At 46.6% G+C, this 14295-nt stretch overlaps 1 protein-coding gene across 1 annotated transcript in view; it reads right to left on the bottom strand.

Moving 5' to 3' along the window:
• Nucleotides 1-1299: 1299 nt before the first annotated feature.
• The window catches only part of LOC137427254 (uncharacterized), a 143245-nt gene continuing 130249 nt past the window's right edge, over nucleotides 1300-14295 (bottom strand). Inside the window, exons 9-10 of the mRNA XM_068116612.2 lie at nucleotides 3167-3262; nucleotides 1300-2982 (exon numbers count right to left, since the gene is read on the bottom strand). Of these exons, the coding sequence (XP_067972713.2) occupies nucleotides 1300-2982; nucleotides 3167-3262 (1779 nt within the window). The remainder of the gene's footprint in view (nucleotides 2983-3166; nucleotides 3263-14295) is intronic.

Here is a 14295-nt window from a genome sequence, read left to right as displayed (position 1 = left end):
TGCTCTACCTAGTGCCGTTCGCTAGTTATCCAACTGATCATACCTTGGTAGTAAGTTCACCCTACCTAGTGCCGCTCTACCTCGTGCTGCTCTATCTAGTGCCGCTCTACCTAGTGCCACTCTACCTAGTGCTGCACTACCTAGTGCTGCTCTACCTAGTGCTGCTCTACCTTGTGCTGCTCTACCTAGTGCCGTTCGCTAGTTATCCAACTGATCATACCTTGGTGGTGAGATGCCACTGGCGTTCATAAACCTCTTACATCAAATGTTTCTATCTCACCTTTCTTGTACTCCTTGCTATATTGTGGTCACCTCCTCTCTTCTCTATTTACACTGTTACTTGCTATGCTTCATGTTCCTTTATACTCAATTTTCTTTGTCGAATTGTTTCTCTGCCTCCATCTTTCTCCAACAATGACTTTGAAATGGTCTGTCTGTCCTGCAAGAGAAATGCAGACACAGGCTGCTCTACATTTGTCTGTTGTAAAGATCCCATGTCCCCTGCCCTTTTCTCTATGGCTAATCTTATCTATATCTGCAAAGTTTAATTTCCACCTTCTAATTCCTTCACGTCGTGTTGTCTCTCTCCTGCTACACTACGGTCATGGTTTTGATTTTTCGGTTCAATGGTTTTTATTTCTTCACATAAGATTGGCTTTCCTTCTTCTGGGTTGGAATTTTCAGTGTGATCAAGTTGAGGAGGGAAGTTCAGACTTGTGCTTTTTGGCTCGGGAGCTGAAGCTGTCTGTTGCTTGTGAACCAACATGGAACTTTGACTTGTGAACAATGTCGAGAGTTTGGAATTGAGAGCTTTGAGAGAAGTGGAACCCTCATTGTTGTGAGAGTGTGGAAGAGCTAAGGATGGGCACCCCATGCAGTTGAAGGAACCAGAGACCTTGGAATTGAGAGAGTCAGGGGGAACGGGGAGTTGGGTGACATGGCTGCAATGGCCATAAATAGGAGCTTGAGGATCAGCACCGAGAAGTTTGAGGGGAGCTGCAGGCTCAGAGTAATGGGGTTTGAGGGGAGCTGCAGGCTCAGTCATGGGGTTTGAGGGGAGCTGCAGGCTCAGGATCATGGGGTTTGAGGGGAGCTGCAGGCTCAGAGTCATGGGGTTTGAGGGCAGCTGCAGGCTCAGAGTCATGGGGTTTGAGGGGAGCTGCAGGCTCAGAGTCATGGGGTTTGAGGGGAGCTGCAGGCTCAGAGTCATGGGGTTTGAGGAGTGCTGCAGGCTCAGGGTCATGGGGTTTGAGGGGAGCTGCAGGCTCAGAGTCATGGGGTTTGAGGAGAGCTGCAGGCTCAGTCATGGGGTTTGAGGGGAGCTGCAGGCTCAGAGTCATGGGGTTTGAGGGGAGCTGCAGGCTCAGAGTCATGGGGTTTGAGGGGAGCTGCAGGCTCAGAGTCATGGGGTTTGAGGAGTGCTGCAGGCTCAGAGTCATGGGGTTTGAGGGGAGCTGCAGGCTCAGAGTCATGGGGTTTGAGGGGAGCTGCAGGCTCAGGGTCATGGGGTTTGAGGGGAGCTGCAGGTTCAGAGTCATGGGGTTTGAGGGGAGCTGCAGGCTCAGAGTCATGGGGTTTGAGGAGTGCTGCAGGCTCAGAGTCATGGGGTTTGAGGGGAGCTGCAGGCTCAGAGTCATGGGGTTTGAGGGGAGCTGCAGGCTCAGGGTCATGGGGTTTGAGGGGAGCTGCAGGCTCAGGGTCATGGGGTTTGAGGGGAGCTGCAGGCTCAGAGTCATGGGGTTTGAGTGCTGCAGGCTCAGAGTCATGGGGTTTGAGTGCTGCAGGCTCAGAGTCATGGGGTTTGAGGGGAGCTGCAGGCTCAGAGTCATGGGGTTTGAGGAGAGCTGCAGGCTCAGGGTCATGGGGTTTGAGGGGAGCTGCAGGCTCAGGGTCATGGGGTTTGAGGGGAGCTGCATGCTCAGAGTCATGGGATTTGAGGGGAGCTGTAGGCTCAGAGTCATGGGGTTTGAGGGGAGCTGCATGCTCAAAGTCATGGGGTTTGAGGGGAGCTGCAGGCTCAGAGTCATGGGATTTGAGGGGAGCTGTAGGCTCAGAGTCATGGGGTTTGAGGGGAGCTGCATGCTCAAAGTCATGGGGTTTGAGGGGAGCTGCAGGCTCAGAGTCATGGGATTTGAGGAGTGCTGCAGGCTCAGAGTCATGGGGTTTGAGGGGAGCTGCAGGCTCAAAGTCATGGGGTTTGAGGGGAGCTGCAGGCTCAGAGTCATGGGGTTTGAGGAGAGCTGCAGGCTCAGAGTCATGGGGTTTGAGGGGAGCTGCAGGCTCAGAGTAATGGGGTTTGAGAGGAGCTGCATGCTCAAAGTCATGGGGTTTGAGGGGAACTGCAGGCTCAGAGTCATGGGGTTTGAGGGGAGCTGCAGGCTCAGAGTCATGGGGTTTGAGGAGTGCTGCAGGCTCAGAGTCATGGGGTTTGAGGGGAGCTGCAGGCTCAGAGTCATGGGGTTTGAGGGGAGCTTCAGGCGCAGAGTCATGGGGTTTGAGGGGAGCTGCAGGCTCAGGGTCATGGGGTTTGAGGGGAGCTGCAGGCTCGGAGTCATGGGGTTTGAGGGGAGCTGCAGGCTCGGAGTCATGGGGTTTGAGGGGAGCTGCAGGCTCGGAGTCATGGGGTCTTGTATACTCTGGTGACTTGGAGCTAAAAGGTTCAACATTTGTACAGGGCTGGATAGTTTCAATTTGGTGTGGTTCTGTTGCTTTCAAACTAAGAGTGTCAAAAAGAGTTTCAGAATTGAGGGAAGCATGTGGAGCGTCATGTTCTGCGACTGTATATTCAAGACAAGGCATGGCCTCAGCCCCTAAAGAGTCGGCATGCTCTCCAAATTGAGGGCTTGTTGTGGATGATTTTGAGTCGACAGAGGCAAGTCGAGCTGAAAGTTGTGTGCGCTCTGATTGTAAAGCCCTGCAAAGGCGCTCAACTCTGTTCAGTTTCAAGATGAGACATTCGGCTTCCTTGTCCTGCAGAAGTTTCTGGAATAGAGAACAGAAAGTTTGTTTGGAAACAGAATTTGAGTGAAAGGTAAGATGTACAAATTTCTGTTCATGCAAATCAATAATTTTGGTTCGACAAAGATAAAAAATATATGCTTTTTAGATTTTGACCACCCTTATGATTTGAGTTATCAGTTGATGCATTGGGGTGTGCCAGCCTCACCTGCTCTGCCAGGTCCAACAAGGATTGGTTGCTCTGTTCCCATCGACCTTTCCACGCCAGTGCCTCCTTTTCAAGCCGCTCAACTTTCTTGGACATCTGTGGGCACAGTTATTCGATGCGTTCTTTAAGTGTACTTTAAGCTTAAGAATGAGCAAAAGATAAATTTTACTCTGGTCATGATTTACCTTTATCTGGGGGAAAATGCCAGGGGCATAGAAAAAGCCCCTATATATAAAGGTATGTGTCACGTGGTAAAGTACAGAAAAGAAGGGGCATTCCATAGCTTGTAGAAAATGCCAAACAATTGAAAATAAGGGAAATTGAAAAACTCCCGTGTGCATGCTGGACTACCCTTGTGCTCTTAGGAGGAACCCAGTAATGCTCTAGAAAGGTTCATATAAAGGGGCGCCCTACATCTGGCAAATAAAATACCGTCAAGTCCGTAGCCCATGAACACCAGCCTTGGACGGATAGCCGGACGGTCTTTAATTTCAGAGGCAAACGGCCAAATAATGGCTGTTGTTTTTATGGCATGCACAGGACAGAAGACGGCAAGGTACTTACCTGAACGAAGCACACGGGTTGATTTCCGAAACCCATGAACAAAGAAACACGACAATAAAAAATGCAACAATAATAAATTTAATGAGATTAAATCAAAGACGAAATAAAGTTAGGGTAAAAACTAATTCTAACTGAGGTACTGAGGTAACTGAGGTATGGTTAAACTGCCAAAATCAAGACTTTCTGCTCACCTTCACTCCTTCATTCCTCTTTTCTCCCTCACTCTCTTCAATCCCACTCCACCCTCCAGGTCTTTAAAACAGCTGTTCACCACCATCTCTTATCCTCCCCCATCCAAAACCTTGATCTTTTCTACCCCCGCTAATTTCGGTCCCCTTGTGTTTTATACTTCTCCCACCCCCCCGCCCCCAAGCCCTCTCCCTCCCACACTTCTCCCTGCTCTCAAATGTTGTGGTTGTGTGCTTCCCCTTCTCTCCCCATCTTGTCTTCCGCTCCCTCTTTTTGTATATTTTGTTTGTCTGGTTGATTTGTTTGTGAAATAAATGTTAGCTCTTTCACGAGCCTCGATTCAGTATACAAACAAAAAAAAAAAAAAATTTGTTGTACTGTTATTCTTGTGTGATCTTAATACAATATTTGTTTGTGAGTAACAATTGGGGTGGCTTCTCCATTGATCTTTGACATACAGAATATCACATTTTTCTGCCGTGACTCCTCTCGGGGCTCGGAGGTACACCGTGACCAGGGGGTCAGGGAGGAGCACGTAACAGTTATCAGGAACTCTCGTCCACCAATCTTCCCCCTCCCTTCACACTTCCACTTCAAAGACAGCCCGACTCTGCCTATTCTTTGTCCACATCGACGATATAAATGAATCTCCTATCAAGACAATTCAGAAGATTCCTGGAACCTTTGTGTTGAGTCCTGTTCATGTATGCCGGCTTTGTACATTTTTTTTTTTTTTTTTTTTTTTGTCCAGTCGGTCTTTTCGGAGAGACATAGTAAGAGAGTGAGATTTGTCAGGATTGAAAGACATGTTCCACTTGTTGGACCAGTCTGTGATTTTGTCCAGGTCTGCAGAGAGTGAGGAGGCTGCAGACTGCCGATCTGAGGGATGAGGAATGGAGCGACAGAGAGTAGAGTCGTCAGCAAAGAGATAGAGAGGATTTTCAAGAGAGTCAGAGAGATCATTGATGAAGACCAGAAAAAGCACAGGGCCCAGAACACTACCTTGGGGAACTCCAGCCTGAACAGGAAGAGGAGATGAGAGAAACCCATTCAGGGCCACACGTTGACTACGACCAGAGAGGAAGTCCGCCAGCCATGCGTGGAGATTTCCATGGATACCAAAGGAGGAGAGTTTGGTGAGCAGAGCAGGGTGCCAGACCGTATCGAAGGCACGTGAAATGTCAAGGGAGACGGCTCTAATTTCCTGTTTGGTGTTGAGGACCTCCATCCATTGTTGAGAAAGCAGAAGCAGCATGTCCAGAGTAGAGTGACCAGGTCTGAAACCAAATTGATGATCAGAGATCAAGCCATTGGAGAAGCGGAAAGATTTCATATCTGAAGCAATGATGGATTCCATGACTTTGCTGATAATTGGGAGAAGGCTGATTGGTCTGTAGTTGCTGGGATCTGTTTTTGCACCTTTTTTGTGCAAAGCGGTGATGTTGGCTGATTTCCAAGCAGATGGCAGATGACCTTGAGCAAAGGAGAGGGTGAAGAGAACAGAAAGAGGGAGTGAAAGAGCGGAAGCACATGATTTTAGGACCCGTGGGCTGATGCCGTCAGGACCAGTTGCAGAATCAGAGTCGAGGGTTGACAGAAACTTTTCCACCTTGTCAGGAGGAAAGGACACAGAGTCCAGGAGCAGCTGGGTACGACTGGGTACGGTGGGTACAGAGAGGGATGGGTTTGGGACACAAGATTTAGAGGCAAACACAGAGTTGAGGCATTCAGCTTTTTCACTTGCGGAGTCAGCCGTTAAGCCGTTTGAGGTGAGGGAGGGGATGGAGGGGGAACAAACACCAGAAACAGATTTGACCAGATGCCACCAGGATTTGGAAGAGGGAGACAGATAAGAGAGTTCGGTCTTGAGAACGGTGAGATATTGTTTCCTGGCTCTCCTGAGGGTGGACACACACTTGTTTCGGGCTTTGTGAAAGGAAATGAGATTTCCTTCCGTTGGATTTGCTTTCCAGGAGACGAAAGCAAGTTGTTTCAGGGCAACAGCCTCACCACAAGATTCCGTGTACCATGGACGGGAGGAAGGGTATGACAACTGAAGACGAGATGGGATAAATCTGTGCATGAGAGAGAGCAATTTACTTTGAAAGAATTCCCAGGATGAGTTGATGTCAGAGGCGGTAGAGATGGGAGACCAGTCCAGATGATTGATGGCTGCTTGAAGACCGTGCCAGTTGGCCTGAGTGAAATTCCAGACTCGTCGACGCTGAGGAGGCTCTCTGAGAATGGTCAGAGAGATGTCCACTTTGACAAGCACATGATCAGATGAGCCGATTGGAGCAGAAGAAGAGCAGCAGACATTTTCAGGGAAGTTTGTCATTACCAAATCCAGAAGAGAAGATGCTCCGTTGACTGAGATCCGGGTCGGGAAATTGACAGATTGTGTCAGTCCCAGTGAGTCGCAGAAGTCCTTTGCTGAAGAGCTATGGCTGGTGAGAGAGGTACCCACACCCAGCCAACTCGCATGGTGACAATTGAAATCACCACATATGAGGAAGAGAGAGTTGGGATGGGTAGATAGAAGTTGGTCCATATTATCAGACAGCGAGATGCAGATGGAGTCATCGCTGTTTGGTGGACGGTACAACACACATATGAACAAAAGGTGGGAGCGAAGGGGAAGCCGTAGCCAAAGGTATTCCTGGGGGTGAAGTGGAGAGAGGGCAGTGGAGGGCGAGTGAGGAAGAGAGTTTTTTATAAAGATAGCAACCCCACCTCCAGGACGAGGCTCAGGTCTATCATACCGGAAGAGGGAGTAACCTGGGAGAGATACCAAGGCATCAGAGACATCATGAAGGAGGAAAGTTTCTGTTAAGCAGATCACATCTGGTTTGTCAGAAGCAACCTGTATGGAGAGATCAGTCAAGTTTGAGCGAAGGCCCCGGATGTTTGAGGTCCATACCGTTAATGAAGAGGAAGGGGGAGCATCGGGTCCAGAACAGGGGGGGGAGGGGTAGGGTAAGATGTGGAAGAGGAGGAAGAGGTAGGGAGAGCTGTTGAAGGTGTGTCAGAGATTTCAGAGATTTCAGAATAGCTTGGAGAAAGGGAAGAATGGGGCGGACAAAAGGTTTGATGGAGATTGGGTGAGGCACAGTGAGGTGTTATTTGAGGAGGAAGAAGAGCGAGGCAGAAGGTTGGGGGAGATGAAGGTGAAAGTTGGAAGGGGGAAGAAGCAGGGAGGATGCTTTGAGGAGGAGGGGTGAGAGGGGAGTCTAGGAGGGGAGGAGCGAGGGAGAGTCTCGGAGGGGAGGGGTGTGGGGGGAGTTTAGGAGGGAGGGGAGGGAAGGGGCAAGGGGGGGAGATTTGAAAGGGATGGGTGATGGGGAGGATTTGGTGGGGAGGGGTGAGATTGGATTTTGAAAAGTGTACGATTCATGAGAAACGAACATTTTTTGCAAAATGAGTTTGAGACCTTCGAGTCAAAAATATGTTTGAGGACACTGAAGGAGGGGTGGAGTTCTGGATAGTTTAGGGAATGTAGAAAGGAGGAACTGTAAGAGATGGTATTATATATATTTTTTGGAATGAATAGATTTGGTGAGCAAGACTAAAGCATCCTTTTGTAGGAAAAGAAGAAAACTGTGTTATAATATATGAGAGAAAATAGTTGTTCACAGGAGAGATTGTACATTTCTAATCACGTGATCGCGAACGAAGAACGAACGAACAAAAAAGAACAACAAATAAACGAATAACACCTGGGAAGGAAATATTTTTTGGGGTTTTTTTTTTTTGAGTAGAGATATTAAACAAGGAGGTATGGGGTGAACGACTGGGACGAACCAGAGAACGAAAATAAATGCAGCGCATTCGACGAATCGCTGAGAGAAAAACAAAACCACAAGGTCGGAGACGGTACTGTAGCCAAGCCTACAAGTACTAGGCCGCAGAATACTCGATACGCATTAACCGACGATTGTGTATACATGTACGAAAATTTAGCACCGAAAATTTTCCAAAAGATACGCTATAGCCATAGGTACATACACCGAAAGATAGATACAGTCTCGACAAAAACACAATTGAGAAGGATCACTTAGCTTCGAAAGCGTGAGCGCATGGAACAGCTTCGAAAAGACGTGACCTCGCCTCGTAACAATAATAGTATTCAAAAGTACAATCAATATGTCCTACGATGGTACCATCAGTTTTGTAATATATAACTCATTGTGCTCCAAGTGAGTGAAACAAGAACATCCCCAATGTCTCTTATTCCCCAGCTTCAAGCCCAAAGTTGATTCGCTCCAGCGATCGCCAGAACGATGTGCAATCGAGACCAGAATCCCGTGCGGATGGCAAGTACAGTCACACAGCCCAAAGCTGGTCAATGGTGCCCTCGAGGCGACTGGGAAATCACACCCTCAGGTATGGACTTTCACGGCTCACAGTCGGCGAACCGCAAATTAATCTTCAAGCCACGGTGCACACACACACGCCAGATACGTCTGAAAGCGGTGAAAACGGCTGACGAAGCAAAGACCTTGCTCGTCGCGCGAGTCAAAATGGCCGACGACAGGTTCTTGAGATGTAACGGCCCGGCGATAATTCTCCTCGGAATCCACCGCCAAAAACCTGACACGCAGGTTGATCGGTCACAGCGATGACAACTCTGTCGCAGGAATCCCTTTCCGGGGAACCCAAAAGTTCACTCGTGACTCTTGCTCGCCAACGTTCGCTCCAGACCGCAAGTAGCTCGGCTCCTTCTTGTCCGGCTCACTTGCTCCACCCTCTTTTCTCCTCTTCCTCCTCATCGTCCGGTTCCCGATCCGGTTTCCTGTTTCTTTTAACATTAACTTTTTTACCGTTTGAAAACAGTTCATGAACAATAAACCTTTTGAACACAATAATAGTACATGGAATCAGAAATATTTACAGTGGATGCAAACCACCACAACGGAAGTGACGAATCTGTAACAATAACACTGAGTCAGACATTTCTTTTACCGGTTGGTCACAATGGGAATTGCATTACTGAGGCGCCATGAGTCGCTAGTAAGACAAGATAAAGCATTTCTCAACCCCATCTCTTAAGCTGGTAATTACACAGCGGTGCAAATGTGAGATATGTAGATGCGGTTGCCATTACAGAGGCAATTTCTTCACCCAGGCTGGTGCCATTGCAGTCTCTGCTGAAGTCAATTTAAACATATATTGTCCCAAGACAAACGCTCCACGAGATAGTATAATAACTTCAACTTTAAGGGAGATAAGCATCTTAATATAATTCACCAAATGTCCGTCTGTCCGTTCGAAGGTACCGCAAAAACGGCTCAACGATATTTTGGGTGGGTATTCCTGGGACCCCTGGGAGTAAAATAGGCTATATTGTTTTTCCAATTTTTCCAAGTTTTCCAATTTTCCAGTTTTTCCAAACACGATGGAATAATATTTACTGATATGAACAGTGATGTGGCTTTTGTTGAAATTCTACAAATACTGTTTAGATTTTGATGACAATTATGAACCTGCCGCGAATCCGGAAGTGGGAAGATGACGGCAATGCGCGGGTTTGATAATGTCCAAATACAACCGTCATTCAATCGTAATGTTTAATCGTTAAACGTTAATCGTGTTAATCATTTTGTTAAAGTATCAATTGATGATTGGAATTGAGTGAATACAATTACGATTTTGAATTCGTAATTGTGTTCATCCAACCGTACAGAACTTTACATCAGGATTTAAATATTTGTTTTTGTCACGAATGTTGTTAAAAGTATATATTTTTATATTAATGTTATTTCATTTGTGATTGGAGTTATGCTGTTTGGAATGAAAAAAGAGATATCAAGTTCAAGTGAATGACGAAATGCCGTGACAGTTTCTACTTTCTAACCATGAATTCGCGGATCGCCACATGCAGATTCGCCATTGACTGGGTATGGAACAAACGTACCCGTTTGTTTGCCAACGGGTACGTTTTTCATGGAAATCCTTCATGAACTTGCTGTCCATGTCTGACGTGCGACTGAAGGTGCTACAGGAATGTGAAATTTATTGGTTTCATGCTTTAGCATTCGCCATTTCTGCATTGTCTGTTTGCTGCTGGCCTCCCACCCGTGCGTAGCACGGGTACCTCACTAGTTTGTTCTAATGCACATTTGTGGCCAATGACCTTTGCAGAACAGATCAATCCCCGATATTGCAGACACCTGGTATAATGTGACCACTCATTTCCATATGTATCATTAGGTATCGCAAACCCTATCACTATACAACTCCCACAAACCGCAATGCAACATCCAACAAAAAGACCAACCAACAAAAATAATTATCACTAAAGTATTTCTACAATCACAAGGAACCAGAGTGTCTCTCTCACAAGCCCTGACAATCAATTTGGGATGGGGAACAAACATCGAATTTTTAGATGCAGGCAACAACTCACCGACTTAAAAGAGAAACATTTGGAAGTTCAAAATGGACTTTCACAAGGCTATAAGGTAACAAAAGGTGAAAAATTTAAAGCGGGGTGCAGACTTTCTATAGGCACTGTAAATATTGAACCCCCCTCGTCAGTACTTCATAGAAGCGCATTTGGCAGTGATTACAGCATTGAGTCTTCTTGGGTATGTCTGTATCAGCTGTAAGGAGACGTAAGGCAGGCCAGCCAGCCAAGAGCAGAGAGCAGTACTCCATAAAGCTGCGGATGAAAGCCTTGTAGGTGGATAGGAGATCAGATGTGCCATGGAAGGACTTTGCACGATGGAGGATGTCTAGTCGGCATTTGGCTTTGGAGGCCAACTTTGAAATGTGGCTTGCCCAAGAGAGATCATGGCTGAGAGTGAGACCCAAGAGAGTTTGAATGACTGAACCTCTTCGAGATGGCTGTTGAGAAAGTAGAAGAGGGAGGGTTTGTCGTATGGTAGAGAGAGAGAGAGAGAGAGAGAGAGAGAGAGAGAGAGAGAGAGAGAGAGAGAGAGAGAGAGAGAGAGAGACAGAGACAGAGAGAGAGAGAGAGAGAGAGAGAGAGAGAGAGAATAAAATAAAATAAAATAAATGAGAATGAGAGAGAATGAGTGAGAGAGAGTGTATGGGATTTCTCAGGATTGAAGGACATATTGCAAGCGTTTGACCAGATTGTGATTTTGACAAGGTCGAAAGAGAGGGAAGAGGAGACTAAGGATGAGGGATGTGATGTCTGTCATAAGGATGAGGGATGAAACGGAAGAGAGTAGAGTCATCAGCAAAGAGATAAAGAGGATTTTCCAGAGAATCAGTGACATCATTGATGAAGATTAAGAATAGGATGGGGCCGAGAACTTTGCCTTGGGGTGCTCCAGCCTTGCCAAGGAGAGGAAAGGAAGGGTTCAATTGAGAGCCACACTTTGCCCCAAGAGTGGATGAAGTCAAGTAATCCACAAGTTGAGTTGGCCTTGGATTCTGTAGGCAGACAGTTTGGAGAGCAAGGTAAGATGCCAGACTGTATCAAAAGCTCGAGATATGTCCAGGAACATGGACCTGATTTCATGTCTGATATTGAGGCCCTCCATTCATTGTTGAGAGAGTAGAAGCTGCATGACCAAGGTGGAGCGACCTGGTCTGAATCCCAATTAATTATCTGAGATGAGATTGTTGGAGAAAAGGAATGATTTTATGTCAACTGCAATGATGGCTTCCATGACCTTGCTGATGATTGGAAGTAAGGTGATAGGTCTGCAGTTAAAGGGATCCATTTTTTCACCTTTTTATGTAATGCTATGATCTTGGCCGATTTCCAAATATATGGAATATTACCTATGGTAAATGACAGGGTGAAAATGACAGAGAGAGGATGTGAAAGAGCAGCAGAGCTGGTTTTTAGGCCACGTGAACTGATGCCGTCCGGTCCAGTTGCAGAGTCAGAATTGAGGGTTCCCAGAAGCTTTTCCACTTGTCAGTGCAAAAGTCACAGAATTTAGGAGCAGTTGGGTACGACTGGAAAGGATGTGTACAAAGAGAGAGGGGGTGATTAGCAACAAGATTGTGACGTAAATACAGATTTGAGGCATTCGGCCTTCTCACCAGTGGAGTTGGCTGTGATGCCATTGGAGGTGAGGAAAGGGTGGGTAGGGGTGCATACTCCAGAGACAGACTTGATAAGGCGCCAATCGGCTTTAGAGAAGGGAGACATGTTTGAAAGTTCATTCTTGAGATTGGGCAAGATGTTGTTTTCTGGCTCTCCTGAGTGTCGACACACACTTGTTGTGGCCTTTGTGGATCTGAGGTTGTCTTTGGTTTGATTTGCCTTCCGGAAGGAGAATGCAAGTTGTTTTAAAGCAACTGCCTCACCACAGAATTCAAAGAGCGGGAGGATGGGTGAAGACGAGATGGTAGGAAACCGTGCATAAGACAGCAGGTTTCTGTGGAAGAATTCCCAGGCTGAATTAATACCAAGGGCAGTATTGATAGGAGACCTGTCAAGTGTGATGGCTGCTTGCAGTGCCTGTCAGTTTGCCTGAGTTAACCACCAGACTCAAAAGCGCTCAGGCTGTTCTCTACAAATGGCCAGAGTGATGATGACCTTCACAAGCACATGATCAGATGAGCTAATTGGGTAGAGGACGAGCAAGATACATTCGCGGGGAAGTTGGTCATGACCATATCCAGAAGGTAATATTTGCCATTGGGAGAAATCGAGGTTGGGAAAATTCACGGATTGAGTCAGTCCCATGGCGTCACAGAAGTCTTTTGCAGAAATGTTGTGGCCGGTGAGAGAAGTACCAACACCCAGCCAATTAGCATAGCGACTGTTGAAATCACCATTTATGAGGAAAAGAGAGCTGGGATGAGTAATTAAAAGTTGATCCATGTCGTCTGAAAGAGAGAGATGTAGATGGAGTCGTCACTGTTGGGAGGACGGTACAACACACACACAAAAATGAGGGGGAAGTGGAGGGGAACTTGCACCTGCGGTTTGGGTGGCGTAAGAACAGCACACGGAGATGGATAAATGGAGTCTTTGATGTTGTCGCAGTCCGTTTGGACTTCAGAATGGAAATTGGTAACTCAGCCGAATTGCTCTGGTCTGAACTTTTGACATGGCAACAAATCTTTCGAAATATGGATATTGGTTTGTAGGATTAATTATAGTCCGTGGGCTGAGTAGGGTTTACATGCACCGCCCCCACAACTTAACTTCCCGGGTATGTCCATGTACCCCCCACCCTAGGGGTTAGGAAAAACCATGTTAACAGAAAAAAAACTCATTCCCAAGGTACCTCCCACGCATATTTTGATGTTACCCCCCCTGTGTCAGTGATTTCTGAAAATTAGGGGTAGGCGAAATTCAAATGGCCATAACTTTTTACCTAGTCATCCTATGGTTGCATATGACCCCTCAAAATGTTTGTCCTGGGACACTCTTTACAATGACATGTGTTATATGCAAATGAGGTCACTAATGAGGTCACCAGAGGTCAAACTATGAGGGAATGAGTTTTTTTTTCTGTTAACATGGTTTTTCCTAACCCCTAGGGTGGGGGGTACATGGACATACCCGGGAAGTTAAGTTGTGGGGGGGGGGGGGGGGCGGTGCATGTAAACCCTACTCAGCCCACGGACTATTAGAGACATACCAATATTACATAATCTATAAATATGGAATGCCAATGAAACTGCAAACTCTGCCTTTCTGTAATTGCCACAGCCAGTGGGAGTCTTTCTGGAGATCAATTACATATGCCTTTTCCATCTTCTCATCTCTCCTCTGAATTGAAGATTGTTACCAGATGGGTATTTTACCCAGGAGAACGATTGCTTTCTGGCTTTAAGCAATGACCTCTTGAACTCCATCCTCCCAAAGCAGCTCCTACAAACATTCTTGTAGCTTCTTAATGGATACCAGCCTTCATGAGACACCAGCGAGTCTGACCTTAGTGACCCATTCATTTCCCTTGCCAACTTCAAAGGGAATCCCAGCTATACAAGAACTAAACTCTCCAGAATCGACAGAAGACTTACTTGATTCGTCATGTTTTGCTGTGTATCCTGTGCTGTAACTTTTTTACAATCAAGTGAGCTTTTTCAGAGAATTATATCTTTACAAAGCATCAATGTGTGTGGACATTACTTGTTTATGTACACAAATTGTTGCTACAACAATGTACAGTGCAACTGCACCACCATGACAAGATTCAGGTCGATCAAACCAGAGGAGACAATAGCCAGGGAGAGACAATAATGTATCTATCAAGTGACGTCCTGTGGGAGTAAGGATTCAGGTGAACAGATGATATCCAGTTTATCAAAAGCGGCCTGGATTGCGAGATCTGTCAGGTTGGAATGGAGGTTGTCAGATTTTTGAGATCCACACACAGTGAGGGACAGGGGGAGACGGGCTGTTGATAGGACGTAGTGATGTGGAAAGGAGCCAGGAG

Source organism: Myxine glutinosa, chromosome 5, assembly GCF_964187855.1.
Source record: "Myxine glutinosa chromosome 5, kmMyxGlut1.1, whole genome shotgun sequence".
NCBI lineage: Eukaryota > Metazoa > Chordata > Myxini > Myxiniformes > Myxinidae > Myxine > Myxine glutinosa.
This window is presented reverse-complemented; position numbering and strand designations above follow the sequence as displayed.